This window comes from Ctenopharyngodon idella, chromosome 10 (assembly GCF_019924925.1).
Source record: "Ctenopharyngodon idella isolate HZGC_01 chromosome 10, HZGC01, whole genome shotgun sequence".
NCBI classification, from domain to species: domain Eukaryota; kingdom Metazoa; phylum Chordata; class Actinopteri; order Cypriniformes; family Xenocyprididae; genus Ctenopharyngodon; species Ctenopharyngodon idella.
This window is the reverse complement of record NC_067229.1, coordinates 45678579-45700940: the sequence shown is the minus strand read 5'-3', so window position 1 is coordinate 45700940 and position 22362 is coordinate 45678579. Positions and strand designations below refer to the sequence as shown.

Below are 22362 nucleotides of genomic sequence, written 5' to 3'. Positions count from 1 at the left end.
TTTGTTGGATCATATTTTTGTGATATGATTCCGTATAACGTGCTATATTTCACATGCAAGACAGCTTTGTGGCCATGACACCATAGGTTACCGTAATCAGCAGCGAGGGTCAAGGAAACACCGAGACACGCGTCCCCTCAGGACATGTGATTGAAGCGCGGCAGCTCTGCGGAAAAGGTCACATCTACACATTTGCCAGCTTCATCGATTGAACAGCCGTCAAACAGACAGCACGTTTCGTTTCAAATGTTGAAGAAGTTCTGATGACCTGCATTGATAAAGTGGTAACCGTTCTGTTTGGGATCTGGGAGACCCCAAGGACCTTTACACATATCAAAGCACACATTTAACATTGACGCATCAGGTTGACACTTATTGATTTTTGCTAATCTTATGGGAACTGATTCTAAACCAAATTTCAACTGGCTTTAAACGTCATCCATGAAAATAATACATTATTTCTGTTTGTGTTGTGGTAGTACAAAAGGATAAAGCTTTCAATTTACTACTTGTTATTGCTAGATGGCAGGTGGAATTAGAGGGAGGAAGCATTTTATAGGACAGAAAAAAGAACACACCCACTAAATAGATTTAAAATTTAAAATAGATATGTTTATTTTGTTAACTTAGCTTCAAAACCATCAGATATGGACTAACCGCACACAAAGACATATGATACATCAGCCTCTCATGGCCCATATAGTATGATTTAGTAAGAATATAGAGGGAAAAAAACATCAATTTTATTCAGAAGCCCAAACTGAGCAAAAATATGCAGTTCAGTGCAGATGATGCTATTTGTATGGCCAAAAAAGTAAGATGAAATTCTGATAGCTTGTAATGTAAATTAGAGAAATCTTTATAACAGTATAGCAGACTACTTAAAACGTTTACTTAAATACATATTACTTACTAAAGAAGTATGAAGTATCAACCAGAGGGCAGAAGATTGTTTACAACAGGTTTTCAGCTAACGTTAAGTCTTGATAATGTTGATAATTTAAAGGCCTTAGAAATCCATGTATCAAATGTGATTCAGTAGGCTTTATAGGGTTAAATTTTCATAACATTTGCCTGAGATGTAACTAGGTTAGAAAAGCGTATTAAATATTTTGAAGGGAAAATATAAGGATAATTCTGAAATTACAAAGTATAACATTTTCCGTTTTTATGGATGTCATTGTGTAAAATGTTATTTTACTCTGTAAAAACTCACATCAGGAACTCTTCGTTTTTGTCAATATAACAGCGGCGACACATTTGCCAAGATGTGTGTATTTCTTCAAAGGCGCTCTGCTCTGCATATGTAATAATATCAAACATTAAATAAATGAAAACTGTTTAATTAAAACGATCAATAAAATAAATGACTTGCTACAAGCCCAAAGTACGACTCCATTCAACACAAACCTGGCATCGCCTCACTCTGTACTGTTGCTCGCTCCTGCCATCTTGCGGTGGTAAAAAGAACTGCGGTTTCAAAATGGCGGCAAAAATAAAACGACTCATTCTCGATACTGTATGCTAATAATGACAGTTATTTTAAAGTACAATTTATATGTGCTGCTTTTAGGTTGATTTTAATAAAACAAATGTGCCTTGTCCTGTATCAGTGCCTCACCCTCAAGCTGTTCCAAACAAACCTGTATGAATTTCTTTCCTCTGCTGAACACAAAAGAAGATATTTTGAAGAATATGGGTAACCAAACAGTTGATGGGGGAAGCACATATATCATGCACTCATGACCATGTGCCGTTTGCAGGTACAGTTATATAGACCTCTTTAAAAGTTTTCATACATTTGTTAGAACATTTGTCTGCAATTCATGCAGAATTAAAACCCACCATGAAAGTGAAGTCTCACAAAACTTCAAATAATCCCATTTCATTTTATACTGAACATCAAGAGAATGCAAACAATGACATATTAAAGAATTTTTTACATCATTAAATACAAGTGCCTTTACGGACAGAATACAAGCAACAAGTGTATTCAGCATACTGAGAAATGTGTTGGCTCAGCATTTTTTTCTGCTTTCAGAGGATATTTCAGTCAGCACGTGATTGTTACAAAGTGTTCATAACAGTTCCTTATTTACAGGATAAAGGTTAAATCTCTTTATTTTTCCCTCTGAGGAAGTAAGGTTTGGAGTGTTTTGACCATTAGTAAACACACCATTTGAAAATTCATTGTCTACTATTTTATCAATTATTTAATTTTAAATATGTCAAAAAAATATCTACCTGTACCACATTGCAGACGCTGCTCACTTTTTCATACAAATAAAAAGAACGAGAAAATGTAGTATTAACCCCACAGAGCACTTTAGACCCAACTGCAGTGCAAAAAAACCACAGGAAGAAACATCCCCACTCAAAAGTGTTCATAATCCTGTTGCTGATGGTCTGTTCTTGATGGTCTGTTCTTGATCCAGTCCATTCAACCACAACGCTTAATAAAAGAACTTTTATTTGCTGGCCAGTGGATTGTGGGATTGTGAGTTTCTAATGAAAGTAAGCTGCAGTGTGGATATTGGCTCTAGCTCGTTGAGGCCTGTAGTAATGGGGTCTTTTCACTGGCGGAGCTGGATGGATCCACATCTGTGCAGGGCTGGCCACACTTCTTACTTTTTACCTGCCGGTGAAAAAAAGACATGTTAGTACAAAAGCAAAACAACAAGCAAATCCTCACCAAAATCAACATGTTTCCACTAAATCACTTACAACAAGATATAAAAACTTCACCTTTAAGTTGCATCTTTTTTAAATAAAAACAATAAAAGAAAAATACACAATAAAACACAATTTGATTAGTTAAGTCTGATTTGCATATATATTATATATATATATATTTTTTTTATTTTATTTTATTTATTTATTTTTTTTAATGGCTAACCATTCAGGAAGTGCCAAGGACTTTACCATGTTTGGTTATCTGGAGCCACTCTATTAGAGTTTTGCTTTTATTATACAGACAAACACACAAACACTGTTCCCTCTAATGTATTTTTTCCCTACTAAGTTTACACTTACAAGTGTCGGAAAAAAACGGATGATTAGTGCAGCATGGTAACAGAACTCCAACACATTTACAATTACACACTCACCACAGTTAAATGCCTCAGTTAAAATTGATTTTGTGTGTGTGTGTGTGTGTTTGTTTCAGGGACAGTTCACAAAAACGTTTCTTTATGTAATAGATCTCAGTTTAAATGCTTCAATTTGTTTTCATATCATAAGTCTAATAATTCATCTCACAAGGGGATTGCCATATTTAGGGATCCTTGCCATTAGAAAACCCTTGGTATAGACCTTATGCACCAGAGAAACAAGCGCGCCGCCATCTTTATAATATTGTCTTTGAACTTCCGTTTTTGCGGTAGCTCTGTTTTTTTCTATGGCATCGCTGTTGAAGAATAATTAGCTGGTGAAGTGGATTTACTTGTTGTAGAGTTAATTAAAGTTATCGTGAGCACTGTAATGTTTAAAGCAGATGTCTTAAAGTAGACCCAGAAGATTTTAAAACGAGCAGTTCATTCATTATATGTAAGATCGCTGTGGAAATACAAACTGGAAATCAAAAGACAATGAGCGCAGCGCTGAAAAGGGGCGGGGCTACATAAGGTCTACACAAAAATCAAATAATAATCAAAAGTTGTTTGTCTGTACACAAAATAAATAAATACGTACATTTTTTTTGTACTAATTATATATATAAACACTAAATAATGTTCTTAATTTTTAGTAACTTCTGAATGAACTGCTTGTTTTCAGAAATAAGATTTCTGTCATGACAACTCTTGGAGTGTTTGGCATAGTAATGGATATGACAATGTTAAAGGGTTAGTTCACCTAAAAATAAAAATTCTGTCATTAATTACTCACCCTCATTTCGCTCCAAACCTGAAAGACCTTCGTTCATCTTCAGAACACAAATTAAAATTTATGATCCCCTATAGACAGTAACACAATTACCACTTTCAAGGCCCAGAAAGGTAGTAAAGACATCGATAAAATAATCCATGTGACTACAGTGGTTCAACCTTAATGTTATGAAGAATACTTTGAGCGCAAAAACAAAAAAACAAAAATAACGACTGAACAGTGTCAGAGACTGGAGAAAAAAAACTGTTGAATAAAGTCATTTTTTTGCGCACAAAAGGTATTCTTGTCGCTTCATAAAATTAAGGTGGAACCCACTGTAGTCACATGGACTATTTTGATGATGTCTTTACTACCTTTCTGGGCCTTGAAAGTGGTAATTGCGTTGCTGTCTATGGGGGATCAGAAAGCTCTCAGATTTCATCAAAAATATCTTAATTGGTGGAGGGTTTCTGAAAGTGCGCTGCAACTGCTACAGCAAATGCTGACCAAGTATTTGAAGGTTGAGCTCATTGGCTACTGATACAGCAGGAACCAATCAGCTGTGCCCTATAGAGAATGACGTGATTGCAAGCAGACTGATAAAGGACCTATCAGCCTGCGCCATCTAGAGTTTCTTGACAGAACTGTGTTTAACATCATTAAGTTACATCACCTTAAAGTTACAAGTTGCAACTGCATGACGTAAAAAACCTTTTGCGTGTTTGCTGCACAGCTCTGTTATAAGAGATGTTTTTGCTCAAGTAGTTTAATTGTCCACTCAATAGAGAAAGGTTTTGCTCCTAGACTGTAAAATAAGATGGACAATGTGTCTCAACTTCCTTCCACTGTAGAAAAATGAAGCCAAAATATCCCAGAAACGGCCGTTGCAGATTGCGTCATTTGGAGCCCGAGTCTCAATCGCAAGCACAGCTGTCAATCATGATGTTACACCCCGTTTTTATAGCATCAAATAACTAACTAAAACCAAACTTACTGGAAAAAACGAACACTTGAACATACACGTCATTGTAATAAGTACCACCTAAAATGACACCTAAAGTGTAATTAGTTTTTTTTAGTTTGGCTCCCGCCCCATTCAATTACATGGAGAGGGCGGGGTTTATGATCGATACTGCAGCCAGCCACCAGGGGGCGATCGAAATGTTTTGGCTTCACTTTTCAGGACATGTGCAGCACACTTAGAAGGAACATTGCCCACAAAGTTCTGGTGATGAGTTATGATGGACAGATCAGTGAAGGAGATAAAGTGATTTACAGTGACTATAAAGGACTATGAAGTGAGGTGCGTTCATGTGACTCTAAAAACATCCCACCTGCAGAAGAAGAGTTTGAGAAGAGGCAAGTCTGAGCCAAAAACCCACCTGTGTCGTTCATGTTACATTTTTCAGCCTGCGTCTCATTGGTCGGGTCGTGTTTTGTATCTTTTACGCTTTCCTAAAAGAATAACCAGACCTCATTGAACATCAGGCGGGCAGCGACATTGATTTGGAGCCAGTGGTCTTCAGGTTGATTATTGGACACAGTGACAGGGTTGAGATCATCACAGCGGACAAGAACTGAAGGGAATTTGAACGGCCTGTGGTGCTCGTGCGCGGCAACGCATGCATGAAGTGTGTCAGTGATTGAAACGGGATGGGAGCATGCAAGATGAACATGATCGTGCAGTTGTTAAATCACATGCTTTAAAACTTGATTTTCACATATATTTTATAATAAAACTTGTGCAATAAGATTCACATCTGTCGGGGATCATCTCACTCTGGCTTCTCATTTTTTCAAAGCAGCAACATTACATTAAGGTTGATCAGTCTTTCCTTATTTAAATGACACTGTAAACAATCAAACAATGGTTTAGCAATGTCTAGAGATCTGGAACAATTACATGCATATAAACACATTTTTGATTTTTGTAATCTTTTGTTTTTGAATATGTATATATACAAATTAGTGCTGACCCCTTCTGTGAGAGAATGTGTTGTCTTTTTCCTGGCTTTCTGTAAAACAAACCATGCAAAATGTTGCACTTTAATCCATCTAAGCCCATGCAGAGTGTTAAAGTGGGGTGATAAAGGGTGCTAAACCTTATGCTAAACTTTACCTCCTCAGACACGAATAAACACCAAAACCACATTTGTTCAACATCATGTAAACCCACTTCCTCTCTATATCTCTCTCGTACATGCACTCACACAAACATACACGCTTTGCCAAAATAATATTAGTAAAACACTGCATTAAAAGCATGCATAAAAAGTGCAGTAGGCTACATACCTTGTCGCTGAGGTATAATATCACGGCTCCCAGAATGGTTGCGAGTCCGAGACCGATGAAGATGTACTGCATGTACTCCATGACCATGGGCAGCACCACCAGATTAGTGCGGAACGTGTTGAGAACGGGACCGTCAATGTAGCCACTCTGAGAGAGATGAAGACAACAGAGATCAATTTCAATCATTTTCTCTTTCGAATTGATTTTAGGTAAAGTCAAGTTACATAGTGCTTTGAAGGATGCAGTCTCTGAAATGGGACATAGCTTGCATTTTCTAAAGGCTGCATTCGAAGTCCAAATGTGTTACAGTGAAAGCGGCCTACAAATGTGTCCTTCATTTCCTGGGCCACGAAGGATAGAGCGAGTGGATCCTTCAAAGCGTGGCCTATCCCAAGTTTGCCAGATTACACTTTTAACTGCTAGTATTGAGTCTCAACTTATTGAATATCTAATAATACATATGTAAAAATAATAATAATAATAATAAAAAAAATAAATAAAAAAAAAAAAAAACTTTAAAGTGGTTCAAATGTTGACATATCTTATTTGGATGTGATTTTATAGAGTTTATACTCTTTATGTACACAAATGGACAATGGTGAACATATTTAGACAGGTTGTGAACCCTGGTTTGCTTTCAGACAGTTTAATATGACTTTCAAGAAAGTCCAGTACAAACGAATATGTGAGCGCCAAAAAAACCCCAAAATAACGACTTCATTCAACAATATCTAGTGATGGGCGATTTTAAAACACTGTTTCGTGAAGCTTCGAAGCTTTACGAATCTTTTGTTTCGAATCAGTGGTTTGGCAGCTTGGCAAACTTTGGCAGTTTGATACGCGCTCTGAACCACTGAATCGAAACAAAAGATTCGTAAAGCTTCGAAGCTTCATGAAGCAGTGTTTTGAAATCGCCCATCACTAGATATTGTTGAATAAAGTCGTTATTTATTATCCCAAGTTTGCCAGATTACACTTTTAACTGCAAGTATTGAGTCTCAACTTACTTGAATATCTAATAATACATATGTAAAAATAAAAATAATAATAATAATAATAAAAATAAATAAATAAATAAAAAAATAAAAAAAAATAAAACTTTAAAGCGTTTCAAATGTTGACATATCTTATTAGGATGTGATTTTATAGAGTTTATACTCTTTATGTACACAAATGGACCATGGTGAACATATTTAGACAGGTTGTGAACCCTGGTTTGCTTTCAGACAGTTTAATATAGCTTTCAAAAAAGTCCAGTACAAACGTTACTGCGGCTCGTCAACGGCAGCTGTCATAGTTGCTAGGCAACAAGAGTAATCCTATGTAGGCTAGACCGTCCCATTTGACAACGCGTGATTCGACCTTTGCGGACTTTGAAGTATGCAGCCTCTGAATTGGGACACAGCTACAGACTGTTTCAAAGCAGCTTCACAGTAATAAACAAGAAAATAACAGAATTAATGTTGCAAAGTTTATACAATTTCAGCTGTAAAACAGCTCTAAACAGACAGTGTAATTAGCTCAATGTAGTTCAATTTAGTTTAATAACAAGGGCTTTCCACACTAAAAATAGTTGACCCTGGGTAAGCAGAATCCTGGGTTATCTTGCTTCACATTTCACGCTGCTCATACTTTATAGGGTTAACAAATAATGCTGGGTATTATAAAGCTGATGTTTCACACTGTACATTCCTAAACCCTGGGTTTATATATGTGAATTAAATCTGTTCGTCATATAAAGCGATCGAATCTCTTCAGAAAATTTGGACTAACCCACTCAATTCAAATGGATTAGTTTTACAATCACTTTATGAACTTTTTGAAGCATCAAAGTGGTAGTAGCGTAGCTGTCAACGGGTACAGAAATCACTCAGATTTTAATAAAAATATCTTTATTTGTGTTACAAAGATAAACAAAGGTCTTACGGGTTTGAAACGGGTGAGTAATTAAATGACATAATTTTCATTTTTGGGTGAATTAACACTTTAACCCCCGGTTTCACAGACAAGGCTTAAGCTAGTCCTAGACTAAAATGCTTGTTTGAGCTGTTTTAACTGAAAGCAACTTATCTTAAAATATGTCAGTGCCATTGTTTTGTCTCAAGATGCACACCAGTAATGTTTTTTTTCTAGTGTACATTTATAAAAGCTACTTAAACATCCTAATTAAACTAAGGCCTAATCTTAGCTTAGTCTAAGCCCTGTCTGTGAAACCGGGCCTAAGTGTCTTTTAAACCCCAAATTCAAGTGAATTTGAGATGTGAAACTAAATTTGTACCAATTTTTAAAAAAAACAACGCCTGTATTTTTGCACATTTAAGCTATTTAACACTTGCTGGGGACTTTCAAAAGAGGGCATTAGAAGTGATTTTGTGCAATTGTTTTCTTTTTGTAACTCACTCTTACCTCTTCAAACCAGATCATGGGCATCACCACCTCTGTTATCTTTCCTGTTTCTCTGAAACAAGCAAACCACAGCACACAGAAATGAGTCCATGAGAGATAGTACAGAACAGTGCTGCTGTCAAAAACAAACATGTTTCACAACAACTAGACCTCAGAGCAGACACAAACCACCATGACTGTTGACCTACTGTATTTGTGCTGTACTTACGTGATGCCTGAAACTCTCTTCATGAGCAGATTGAGCTGCAACCGTATGGAAACGTTCATCGGCACTCCAGTCTCCTGTAATACAAAGCCTTCAATGAAAACCTGTTGCATGTGAAGAGATTCATTCTTGAAATTTATTTCACGCTGGAACAGAATTTCAGCCTTGAAGTAGAAGTTTAACTAACATTCTATATAGAAAACTCTGTTCTTTCCCTCTATAAATTTAATTCCATTTAGATCAAGGTGAATCTAAAGCTTTACGAATTTTTTGTTTCGAATCAGTGGTTCGGAGCACGTATCAAACTGCCAAAGTCATACTCCCCAGTGGGGAACTATCGAAATTTCGAAACACTTATTATGTAATGAAGCCTCGTTTACTGAAATCACGTGACTTTGGCAGTTTGATACACGCTCTGAACCACTGATTCGAAACAAACGATTCGTAAAGCTTCGAAGCTTCATGAAGCAGTGTTTTGAAATCGCCCATCACTAGATATTGTTGAATGAAGTCGGTATTTTGTTGTTTTTGACGCACAATTTTTTTTTTTTTTCGCTTCATAACATTAAGGATGAACCACTGTAGTCACATGAACTGTTTTAAATACGTCTTTAGTAGCTTTCTGGGCATCTGAAAGTGTTAATTATCTTGCTGTCAATGGAGGCCTCACTGAGCCATCAGATTTTATCAAAAGTATCTTAATTTGTGTTCTGAAGATGAATTAAGGTCTTACAGGTGTGGAACGACATGAGGGTGAGTAATTAATGACAAAATTTTTGGCTGAACTAACCCTGGTCTACATAAAACATCAACAGTTTGGGGTCAATAAGATTCTTATAATGGTTTGAAAAGTCTCTTCTGCTCACCAAGGCTGCATTTATTTGATCAAATATATAGTAAAACAGCAATATTGTGAAATATTATTACAATTTAAAATAACTGTTTTCTATTTGAATGTATTTTAAAATGTAATTTATTCCTGTGATGCAAAGCTGAATTTTCAGCATCATTACTCCAGTCTTCAGTGTCACATGATCATTCAGAAATCATTCTAATATGCTGATTTGCTGCTCAAGAAACATTTATGATTATTATCAATGTTGAAAACAGTTGTGCTGCTTCATATTTTTCGGAAACAGTCATACATTTTTAATTTTTTAATTTTAATTTTTTATTTTTTTATAATTAGAAAAGTTCAAAGGAACATCATTTAAAATTAAAAACTGAAATCTCTTGTAATGTCTTGAATTAATTTAATGCATCCTTGCTCAATAAAAGTATTAATTTCTTTAATACTAAAAAAAAAAAAAAAAAAAAAAAAAAAAAAAACTGACCCCAAAATTTTGAAAGTGTACTTTATCTGAAAATATCAAAAAAGTAAATGTTCTAAGATTTAATCTTTTGGAGTGAAAATTACTAGGATTTATGGTTAGATCAGAAGGTTCAATTACCAACAAGGCTTCTACATCCTCAGAGGGACCATGAAATACTTTTATAAAGTTGGCATGTCCTGCGGTGGTACTTAAGCATGCAGTTTTTATGACCATATCAATCGAGAAAGCGTGGGAAAACTTGCACTTAAATAATTTGTCACACTGCAGGACCATTTAAAAATGAACTAGAACTAATGAGGTGATTAAAACAAGCACAGTACAGGCCAAGTACAGAACAAATTATACAATTATACAAATTTTAACCAAAAAAAAAAAAAAAAGCCCACGTACAGGTGCTGGTCATATAATTAGAATATCATCAAAAAGTTGATTTATTTCACTAATTCCATTCAAAAAGTGAAACTTGTATATTATATTCATTCATTACACACAGACTGATATATTTCAAATGTTTATTTCTTTTAATTCTGATGATTATAACTGACAACTAAGGAAAATCCCGAATTCAGTATCTCAGAAAATTAGAATATTGTGAAAAGGTTCAATATTGAAGACACCTGGGGCCACACTCTAATCAGCTAATTAACTCAAAACACCTGCAAAGGCCTTTAAATGGTCTCTCAGTCTAGTTCTGTAGGCTACACAATCATGGGGAAGACCGCTGACTTGACAGTTGTCCAAAAGACGACCATTGACACCTTGCACAAGGAGGGCAAGACACAAAAAGTGATTGCAAAAGAGGCTGGCTGTTCACAGAGCTCTGTGTCAAAGCACATTAATAGAGAGGCGAAGGGAAGGAAATGATGTGGTAGAAAAAAAGTGTACAAGCAATAGGGATAACCGCACCCTGGAGAGGATTGTGAAACAAAACTCATTCAAAAATGTGGGGGAGATTCACAAAGAGTGGACTGCAGCTGGAGTCAGTGCTTCAAGAACCACTACGCACAGACGTATGCAAGACATGGGTTTCAGCTGTCGCATTCCTTGTGTCAAGCCACTCTTGAACAACAGACAGCGTCAGAAGTGTCTCGCCTGGGCTAAAGACAAAAAGGACTGGACTGCTGCTGAGTGGTCCAAAGTTATGTTCTCTGATGAAAGTAAATTTTGCATTTCCTTTGGAAATCAGGGTCCCAGAGTCTGGAGGAAGAGAGGAGAGGCACACAATCCACGTTGCTTGAGGTCCAGTGTAAAGTTTCCACAGTCAGTGATGGTTTGGGGTGCCATGTCATCTGCTGGTGTTGGTCCACTGTGTTTTCTGAGGTCCAAGGTCAACGCAGCCATATACCAGGAAGTTTTAGAGCACTTCATGCTTCCTGCTGCTGACCAACATAATGGAGATGCAGATTTCATTTTCCAACATGACTTGGCACCTGCACACAGTGCCAAAGCTACCAGTACCTGGTTTAAGGACCATGGTATCCCTGTTCTTAATTGGCCAGCAAACTCGCCTGACCTTAACCCCATAGAAAATCTATGAGGTATTGTGAAGAGGAAGATGCGATATGCCAGACCCAACAATGCAGAAGAGCTGAAGGCCACTATCAGAGCAACCTGGGCTCTTATAACACCTGAGCAGTGCCACAGACTGATCGACTCCATGCCACGCCGCATTGCTGCAGTAATTCAGGCAAAAGGAGCCCCAACTAAGTATTGAGTGCTGTACATGCTCATACTTTTCATGTTCATACTTTTCAGTTGGCCAAGATTTCTAAAAATCCTTTCTTTGCATTGGTCTTAAGTAATATTCTAATTTTCTGAGATACTGAATTTGGGATTTTCCTTAGTTGTCAGTTATAATCATCAAAATTAAAAGAAATAAACATTTGAAATATATCAGTCTGTGTGTAATGAATGAATATAATATACAAGTTTCACTTTTTGAATGGAATTAGTGAAATAAATCAACTTTTTGATGATATTCTAATTATATGACCAGCACCTGTATAACATGAACAGGTCATGCATCAAATATTTCCATCCAAAGTGTCAAATATCACCTCGACTAGAAAAAATCTACTGAATTTATTTAGATACAGTAAAACGAATTAAACAGAGCTAAACTGTACTCTACTGAAAGCATTAAGGCATCATTTTTTTGGGCGTAGATTCAGTGTTGGCCTAGTTATGAGCAGAAATGCATTTGCTCATACAGAAAACACTGAAACCAAAGAGCCATTTTTGTGACAACTTAGTAATGGATTCAATATATGTGGAGCTAATCAGGCATCATGCTGTGAATTCGTGCCAGAATTTCAACCCCGCAGCAGTTTCAGAAAAATATCTTGAAAACAGATGAAGGAAGAACGATGAGATAACCATCAAATTTTACAACCGGACAAACAGCCAGTCAAGAAGTGTGTCAGGGTTTGTGCAATTCTGTTAAATATAGCAATGCAAAGCTGTGTCTGTATCTCCAACTAATCAGAAGTCATAAAGAGGAGTTTGTCTTATCAAACTGCCAGTTGCAAAAGGCCCATGGAAGCAGACATCAGGAGTTTCATATCTAACATTAAGGATGTGATCAATGCTCACTACTTTAGTGCAAAACCAAATTAACTAACCAACAAAGTGACAAATGCCAGATTTCCAGCTATGCTTATCCCCAATAAACCACAGCACAGGTCAATTGTGAATTGAACGTGAATATTTGAACCTAAAAGATGCATGTAATCAGAAAATCTTTAGTCAGTCATTGACCATGTAAAAAGATCATACCTTTAAAATCTTAATCTTGTTTATAATGGGTCATTAAGTTGCTGAGAGCTATTCAGACACCATAAAGGTCACGATAACCGTAATTTCCAATTAGCTTATCAGATTTTGTAATGGTTTAATGGCAGTAATGAGCAACGTAATCTCATTATCAAACCAGTGACAAAGCTGAAACACCGAAACTAACACGACCCATGGTCCCACCTTTACCCGTTTACGTTCGTTTGATTTGTTCAGTTATAAGTAAGAAATGAATAGCCGCAAATCAAGCCAATGCTATAAAAGGGACAGCTGGGTCTAACAGCCTCCGACTGCGAGCTTCGAGGCCATAATCAAACTGCGTAAATCGGTATTTATCATTATTTCACATTTATTTGTGATCACATTACTACTATAAACAGCTACATTAAGGCTTTTAGCCCAAAAGAGCGCACATGTAACCCTCTGGTCCTCTTCATTTAGGGGTCACACTTGGACCTTTGCGGTCAAAAGTGCTTGAAATGTAACTTTTTTTTTTTTTTCCCCAGGAAAACCAATGTAATATATTTTTGTTCAATAATATTTTTGGATTATTATTTAAAATTGAGGGTATTTTATGATTCTATGCAATATTTATAAAAAAAAATTAATAAAATAAAATAAAAATTGCCTATTTTTCCCCCCATTGAAAATAATACTTTTTTTTTTTTTCCCAAATATTTTTTTACATTTATTTTTCAATTAAAGCAGTATTCCATGTTAAAATAGAGACAGGGCATTTAAAATCAGTTTTTTTAAAGGTAGATTAGGGCCATCTAGTAGGAGTAAAAAAAGAAATGACTTATTAAAAAACTTATAATTTCTCTAGTGGTTTTTAGATTTTAGACAATATTTTTATTATGTTGTGGGTTTGGATTTATAATTAGAAATTCTCAAAGACTACTTTTTCTCATGGTTTAGATTTTTTTTTTTTTTTGAAATGTTGATTTGAAGTGTCGTTTTTGCATTAATTTTACTACTGTCAAACCTGAACACAGACAATTTGTTACACGTAACATCAAAATTCAATAAAAATGTAACAAAAAGGAACAGGTATGTTTTATCACAGCTTAATAAATCTGGGTCTGATCTGATTTCAACCTCTTATTTGAGACTTTGACTCAATTTTACCATATTGTTACAGCCACACCACTTTATTTGTGTGTAAAATAGTGTATTGTGTGTGTGTGTGTGTGTGTGTGTCTCTGCGTGTGTGAGTGGGTGTGTCTGTTTTGTACTCTTGTGTAAGCTCTTCGTTTTACTGCTTTGTGGCTGAATTATTGATTTTATTTCACCACACATTTGCAAAAACTTGCTCCGTGTTATAGTCACGCTAGTTCATATATATATATATATATTTCTGTCATTTTTGATCGAATAGGACCAGAGGGTTAAAAAGATATGAATAAATTCTCATATGTTCATGCCTCATTTCTTTGAATGTTGAGCGCTCTCTCCCGTCTCACTGCCATAGTGGGGCAGAAATGTCATCAAAATTCTAGAAATATAATATTTTATATTTATAACACAAGCATGTGATATAGGAGTTATCACACAAGCTACTCTAGCCATTTATCTGAACACCTGCAGGATCGCAAATTAGTAAAGTAGCTTATTATTTAATTTTTTTTTTTAATTATTTAATATTTCTACATTAAAATGTTATATGTAAACCACTAATCTCTAAAAATAATTTATGCAATTAAAATTGCAATGTAAATCCATTCATGTCACGTCTGAGCTGCACTAAACAGTATGTGTGTAAATCCAAAGATGAATTTTGTTGATACTGATTTCAAAATTGGTAATAGCCATACAGTGTTTTTTTATTCCGATTGAATTTGTGATTGTAAATTTAAGAATCTGACATAAGAGGACACATGTTATTATTATTATTATTATTATTATTATTATTATTATTATTATTATTATTATTTCAGGGCTTTGATCTCCTCTCAACTGAGAGAGCACTTCCTATAGGCTAGGCATGTTGCATATTAATTGTTCTATAGGAACCTCAAAAGCATGTTTTAATTTTTATGTATTTTGTACTACTCCATAATGTTGTTGTAGTTGAGGTCATTTGTAGTGTAGAAGGGGCCCAAACATAAACTCAAGCCCAGGGGCCCCAACCCCCCAAGTCCTGCCCTGTACGGCACCATGCGCTCTTGAAAATGGGTTGAAAAAGTGTTTATGTCACAGTTAGAGGAAGTATTGACCCCAAAAGGCATATAAAATCCGGTGTTTATGCAACAAATTTAGATAAGACATAAGGACCCATTTATGGCCAATTATAGAGATAAAGAGGTTAGGTTTTTTGAGTCATAACAACAACCGATAATCAATAACCTTGAGAGATAAAGTTTCAAACATGCTCAGTCACCTGACGAGGAAGAAACATTCCACTGGTTGTTCATTTTGTTTGCTTTCTCAAAGTGACAAATAATTTGTAAAAATTATGAAAGTCATTTTACAAACAGTATAATTGATTTATAACTATACAAACATACGTTGCATCAGTTTATTTATATTTCAAATTTTATTCCAAGAAAGTACTAGGAATGTCCTTGTATCACTACTAGAAATGTCCATGTAATTATATTAAATAGTTCCCAATAATAATGCTACGTGTTGTATGCTTCTGTGTGCCTGGTTTTCTTACCGGGTGGATGTCGATAAAAAGTCCATGTTCATCTTCATTTGGGCTCAATCCGTTAACAGTGTCCAAAAGGACGGGATCAGCCGCAAAAAAGTGTGGATGGGAGATGAACACAGGGGAATCTGAGATATGAGAAAAAGAAAAGAAGAAAAAAAAAAAAAAAAAAAAAAGGGTAAAAGATATACAGTTAAAGGGGAAAAGAGTTTTAAATTAGAACAATAAAAGAAAAAGAAGAATAGAAATGCAAAAAAATAAAAACAGATAAGGTAAAAACAAGAAAAGAGAAACAAAAAGGACAGGGAAAAAGAAAAGAAAAATAGATATGGTAAAAAAAAAACAAAAAGAAAAGAAATGAAAGGAAGAAAAAATAGAATAGGGTAAAGGGTAGTAAAAAAAGAAAAGAAAAATAGATAAGGTAAAAAAACCCCTAAACATTAAGAAAGGAAAAGAAAAAAGAAAGAATAGAATAGAATAGAATAGAATAGAATAGAATAGAATAGAAAAAAGAAAAGGGTAAAGGGTAGTAAAAAAAAAAGAAAAGAAAAAGGTAAGATAAGGTAAGAGAAAAAAACAAAGTAAAAAGAAAGAGGTAAGAAAAGAATAGAATAGAAAAAAGAAAAGGGTAATAAAATGAAAAGGAAAGGGTAGGAAAATGAAAGAAAAATACATAAGGTAAAAAAAATAAAAAAAGAAAGAAAGAAAGAAAGAAAGAAAGAGGTAAGAAAAGAGAAGGAAAACTCACTGTGTCTGCAGGTGCTGACGTTGAGAAGGCCGGACTGCCGACAGGGACAGAAGCCCTCATTGGGAGGATAATCTGTACCGTTGGCAAAAAGAGTCTTTGGGGCCACGAAGCGGAAAACTGGAATCCCCTGAGACACTCCTGGCCTTTGGTACACTAGCTCCATGGACCTGAGGTTGAAGAATTACCACAAAATGTGCCCTTAGAAACCAAAGAGTCATTAAAAGTGTATTATCTAATGAAGGGTATAAGTGTGGGTGTTTACCTGCACGCATCAGGGCTGTAGAAGGGCAGCGTCGACTCTGTGGTCATGAACGGAGGCCACATTTGACCCGCTGTACCATTGATCATGTTACACTGGTCAGACCTCCAGTAATCCACCTGCACCAACAAAAACATCCTTTGCTCCAGATTTGCATATAGAATACCGCTTCCTTTACACCACACCACATGATCTGTTCAAAAACCTATGCAGCTTCGCCTACTTATACTATGCCCTAAAAGTATGTACAGTTTTTGAAGAAAAAGTACATACTTCTGAGTGAGCAGCAGAAGAATAGGCAAACTTTTGGACACATTACTTCGTCATAATTGCTTCTTAAATGAACCACATGCTGTCACTGTTTAAAGTGTCCTGTCAATCAATCATCTACACATTCAATTTCATTTTATTTCCTACCATATCAGAGAGAAATGTAGAAACTGTCGTTTATCTGTCAGTTGTGGGTCTTTCATGAGGAGACTCCCCTCATGTTTGCATAAGTCTAGATAGGCAGCTACGTTTGGAACAGAGCTAGTGTCTTTTGTTTTATTATGGTCCCAAAATGCATTTTGCTTACACTTTTTAGGCCATTCCAAGAGTCCACCTTATGAACTTTTCGGATGTCATCTTGGCCAGTGAAGACGGTGAACTGCCCAGTGTTTGAGTTGTTAAACTACATAGGGAGCGAAACACAACAAGAAAAAAAATCAGCTGAGGCTAAAAGACCAGCTACTGTATCAAGACAGCTGAATGCACAGAAAACACCCACCTCAGCAAATAAGCCAAACTTGCCGCTGGATGGAAGCATGCCAGGGAGATATTTGTTCAGGAAGTCCACCAACTTGCTGTCGTAGCCCCACATGAGTTCTCCTACTGGTTTTGTCAAGAAAGGTCCCTCGTTGAAGGTCTTGAATGTGGCGCTGAGCAAAACGCGTATAGGAAACGGCATATTCTCCATCATTACTGATGCGCCCTGAAAGTGTGAATGAAAGACCGTTGTGTTAAAGTTCTTCTCAAATGCTTTACATGGTGGGCTAAATACTTTGTCATAAATTCTCACCAGCACTAGCATGTTAGGGATGGTGACCACATCGGATTCATCTCCCACAGACATACTCTCCTCAAAGAAATACTGCCGAAATTCCTTATACGAAACTGTGTTGTTGTCATGGAATGTGATGTTGTCCTTCCAGCGGTTTTCACTGAAAAAGATAAGTGCCACAACTTCAGTAAAATGTGACCTAGCCAGCTGATTAGCAGTAATATTATCCTAACACTGCAAAGTTCATCTTTTAGAGGAACAACTTTAAGGTTCTCAGTCAGCATAAATGGCACATTTGAAAGTCACACAAAGACTCACGGCCCCCCTCTAAGATTGCGAAATACCAGCGCATGATTTGTTTAAAGGTATAGATGCCACAAAAGTGTCATGTGTCTAAAAAAAAGAAGCTACATAACTGTGATGGAGGAAACAACCAATGATAATACAAGAAAATGATCTACTTTCTAGCAATAAATATCTTCTTCTGTTGGCATGCTGTTAGGAGAGTACACTACATACATGAATATATCTATAAATATAGCAGTTAAAAGTCAGCACCGACAGCCTTGTGGGCAGCGCGGCGACATATAGCGCCGTTGTGCTTCGGGCGACCCAAGTTCGAGTCCCAGCTCACAGACCTTTCCCAATCCCATCCCCCTCTCTCTCCCACCTCACTTCCTGTCTACTCTATACTATCCTATCATAATAAAGGCAAAAATCACCCCCCCCCCCCCCCCCCAAAAAAAAAGAAAAAAAAGAAAAAGAAAATCAGATGGTATCGGCGCCGATAGCCTCGTAGGCAGCGCACCGACATACAGCACTGTTACGCTTTGGGCGACCAGAGTTCGAGTCTATGCTCGTGGACCGTTTTTGATCCCATCCCCCTCTCTCTCCCACATCGCTTCCTGTCCACTCTATACGATCCTATCATTAAAAAAAAAAAAAAAAAAAAAAAAAAAGGCAAAAATTGACAACAAAAAAAGAAAAAAAAACGAAAGAAAATCAGATGGTATCGGCGCCGATAGCCTCGTGGGCAGCACACCGACATATAGCGGCGAGTGCTGTTGCTATTCGGGCAACCAGAGTTTGAGTCCCAGCTCACGGACCTTTCCCGATCCCATCCCCCTCTCTCTCCCACATCGCTTCCTGTCCACTCTATACTATCCCATCATAATCAAGGCAAAAATCACCAAAAAAAGAAAAAAGAAAGAAAATCAGATGGTGTGTTGAGCAGAAGTCATGTGTCTTATCTAAAAAAAGAAGCCACAAAACTATGATGGAGGAAACGAATGCACATTTAACAACCAATGATAAGACAACAAAATGATCTGGCCAAAAACAACTTTCTAGCAATAAATGTACTCTCTCCAAACAGCACGCCAACAGAAGCATACTACATACGTGAAATATAACTATAAATATAGCAGTTAAAAGGTAATACTGATATTTTTAAAATATAATATTATACTAAATAAAATTTATATGTTGTAGAGTATTAAAATAAAATAAAATAAAATGAAATAAAATGTATACTACAGAGCACCTTTGCAAAAAAAAAAAAAAAAAAAATGTATGGGTGCACGGGAATTTTCTGCATGCTCACGCGTTACAATTTCTAGTTTAGACATACTATAAACTGTTTCCTTTGTGCATGAATAAAGATCTATTTGCTCAAAATTTGGCTTTCATTAGGGCAGCATACCTCTAAAAATAAAGAAGTGCACTGAAAACAAGTATGGATCTTCCTTGTTCTCATTCATTTCCAGCACTTTCTGTTTTTACTCATTTCAATGCTCTAGTATGCATGGCTCGAGGGTAGGATCACGGTTCCACTCCAATAATAAAAATTGGACAGATTCAGATCAGAGAATAAAGAAAAAGGATACGTGAATGCAGAAAAATCGTTCAAATTAATCGGGACCGTTTGCCGAGGCTGTGGATTACAGGTAATAATGTTGTAAGTAATGTTCAGTTCCGCTTCAGAAGACATCTATGTATCATCAGGAACCGCAGGTATTAATTTTGTTTTGCCTGTATATGTATTTTTTGACTCTCAATGTGAGGGTAGCCATTGACTTGCATTATATGAATCATGGTTTCAGCTAAAAATCTTCTTTACTGTTCTACTGAAGACACCTACATCTTGGATGGCCTGAGGGTGAGTAAAATAAAAGCAAATGATCATTTTTGGTTGAACTGTCCCTTAAGGCCAACAGACAGAGCCAGATCAAGACCTATAGTATGTCTACTGCAAACAAACCTCTTTGTGTTAAAGGTCACATGAGTCCATCAGGACAGAGGACCTTATGTTAGATTACATCTTTTTGGGGCAGGTCATATGCTTTTAGAGTCATACTGACCAGTGCCGTCAAACCCAGTCTACTCAAGATATACTGCGCAAAGTTAAAGCTCTACAAATCACTCCAGGATGGACAGAACACTTTATATCCTGAGGAGATGAAAAAAACAAACGAAAAAAAAAAAAAAAAAACAGATTTTATGGTAGTCCTGCTTGGACAACTGACAGAATGCACACATAACCCCTGGGCACTAACCTACCATGAACTTCAGTCACATGGGGCTTTAACTTGCAGGTCTGAACATCAACTGTATGTCCAGTCAAGTCAGATCTAGTGATTCGCCTTTTTTAGGGAACACGATTCTTACCGGTACACATATGGCCCCCTCTGTATCACCATGGGCTTTTCTCCTTTTAGGATTTCGTCAGGATTGACAATATGAAAGAAATATACAGACATAAAAAAGGGAACCGGGATGTCCTTCCACATAGTGTAGGAGAGTTCGTTCTTCGGGTTTATCTCTACATTCTGTGAAGATATAAAGTATGTGAATATGGTTAGTGATCAGATATGCTGTATTGAAAATAGTTTAACTTTAATAATTATTACATGCAGATTTATGGCCTACTGAGGGACAACATACAATATTTGTATATGTTGCACATACACACACAAAAAATCTAAATGTGATGTGATTAAAAAGGAAAAGGAGATGAGTAACAGTTGCAATAGAAATTTTAATCTTGAACTTTGAGCTCATTTAAACTGCTTTCTATTTAAATATGTTTTAAAATGTAATTTATTCCTGTGATGCAAAGCTGAATTTTCATCATCATTACTCCAGTCTTCAGTGTCACATGATCCTTCAGAAATCATTCTAATATGCTGATTTGCTGCTGATTTCTTAATATTAGTATCAATGTTGAAAACAGTTGTGCTATGATAAATTTTGACAGATTCTTTGATGAATAGAAAGTTCAATAGAACATAATTTATTTGAAATATAAATCTTTTGTAACATTATAAATGTTTTTGCTGTCACATCTGAATTTAATGTGTCCTTGATGAATAAAAGTTTTTTTTTTATTTTATTTTTTTTTTAAATGACAGCAGGGAAAAACACAAGAATACACCCCTGCAAACAGCATTTCCCAAACAAAATCAGTAACACTTTACAGTAAGGTTTATTAGTTAACATTAGTTAACTACTTTAGTTAACATGAACTAAGAATCAACAATACTTCTACTACAGCATTTATTAATTTTAGTTAATGTTAATTTCAACATTTACCAATACATTTTTAAAATCAAATGTTGTATTTGTTAACATTAGTTAATGCACTGTGAACTAACAAAGATTAATAAACACTGTAACAAATCTATTGCTCATTGTTAATTCATGTTATTTAATACATTAAGTAATGTTAACAAATGAACCTTATTGTAAAGTGTTACCACAAAATCAAAACACTACACATAACAAAACAACGTATCTTCTGAAGGAAACAAACAAACTACATTGTCAGACTCATTTTGAGTCTGACAATGTAGTTTATTACACACGTTTGACAAACTAAACTACAACCATATAATCTTTGTTTAGATTTCAAGTACATATGCTGTAGCCTATTATTTATATAATCAGGCTATTTACCCGTCAAAACACGGGATTTTGTAACTTAATGTTATTTAAAAAAGCAAATGTGTTTGATTAGAGCGTCTCGTGCACCCGTCAGGTGTATAACTTACCTTTACTATTTGATCGTCTATTATAATAGGTCCAACAAACACCACGACAGTCCCGAACAAAACTGCCAAACCTCCCAGAACTAAGAAAACGATCGCTAATGTAGATTTAGACACCGCCATCCTTACTTCACACAGTTCGCGATACAAATTAATGCAAAGGTTTGAGAACAATAAAGTTAATTCTTCTAGAAAGCGCACAGAACTCAAAGCACGCGTGAGTCCTCAACAGCTGAACAAACTATCACTTATACGAGATAAAGCCATAAAACTCTGGTCATTGAGTTATTAATGCTCGTCTGACTTTATGGCTATGTTCATTACAGCTGTGAGTGATGTTAAAGTCCGGCTCTCTAATCCTGCAGGTTTTATAGCGCTCTTGCTGTGTGATTACCATGTTTACGGTGCTCAAAGCGCCACCTATGAGCCAGAGGCTTCTGGGTAATGTAGTTATATATATGTCTCCCAACATAGGGATAAGAGACTGTCTGGAATATCTAACGCACTAATTCACTTTGTTTGGCATTTTTTGAGAGCTATGTTTACAAGGAGCATATGTATACATAGTGGCCTATTGCTAGCATATAGCTAGATAGCTAGCTAGATAGATAGATTTTCTGATGGTTTGGCAGACAGCAGGGAAAAACAATGCTAACGCAATAAACAGAGTTATAAATAGACAATTGCTAACACAATAAACAGACTTACTTATCTAAAAGGAAA

General features: G+C 36.0%; 1 protein-coding gene across 3 annotated transcripts; it reads right to left on the bottom strand.

Moving 5' to 3' along the window:
• Nucleotides 1–1869: 1869 nt before the first annotated feature.
• Nucleotides 1870–22051, bottom strand: scarb1 (scavenger receptor class B, member 1). 3 transcript variants are annotated; one of them, XM_051908135.1, is made up of 14 exons: nt 21643–22050; nt 20261–20421; nt 17612–17753; nt 17321–17524; nt 17129–17224; nt 16555–16670; nt 16293–16459; nt 15554–15672; nt 8771–8844; nt 8563–8614; nt 6157–6303; nt 5841–5879; nt 5247–5319; nt 1870–2635 (listed from the first exon to the last, which is right to left on the bottom strand). In XM_051908135.1, exons 1-14 carry the CDS (start codon nt 21760–21762, stop codon nt 2625–2627), a joined length of 1521 nt encoding a protein of 506 aa, XP_051764095.1. In that variant the 5' UTR covers nt 21763–22050; the 3' UTR covers nt 1870–2624. The 3 variants fall into 3 exon arrangements, with proteins under 3 accessions (XP_051764095.1, XP_051764098.1, XP_051764096.1); XM_051908138.1 differs by lacking the exon at nt 5841–5879 and having other exon boundaries at nt 21643–22051; XM_051908136.1 differs by lacking the exons at nt 5247–5319; nt 5841–5879.
• Between the last annotated feature and the right edge of the window lie 311 nt (nt 22052–22362).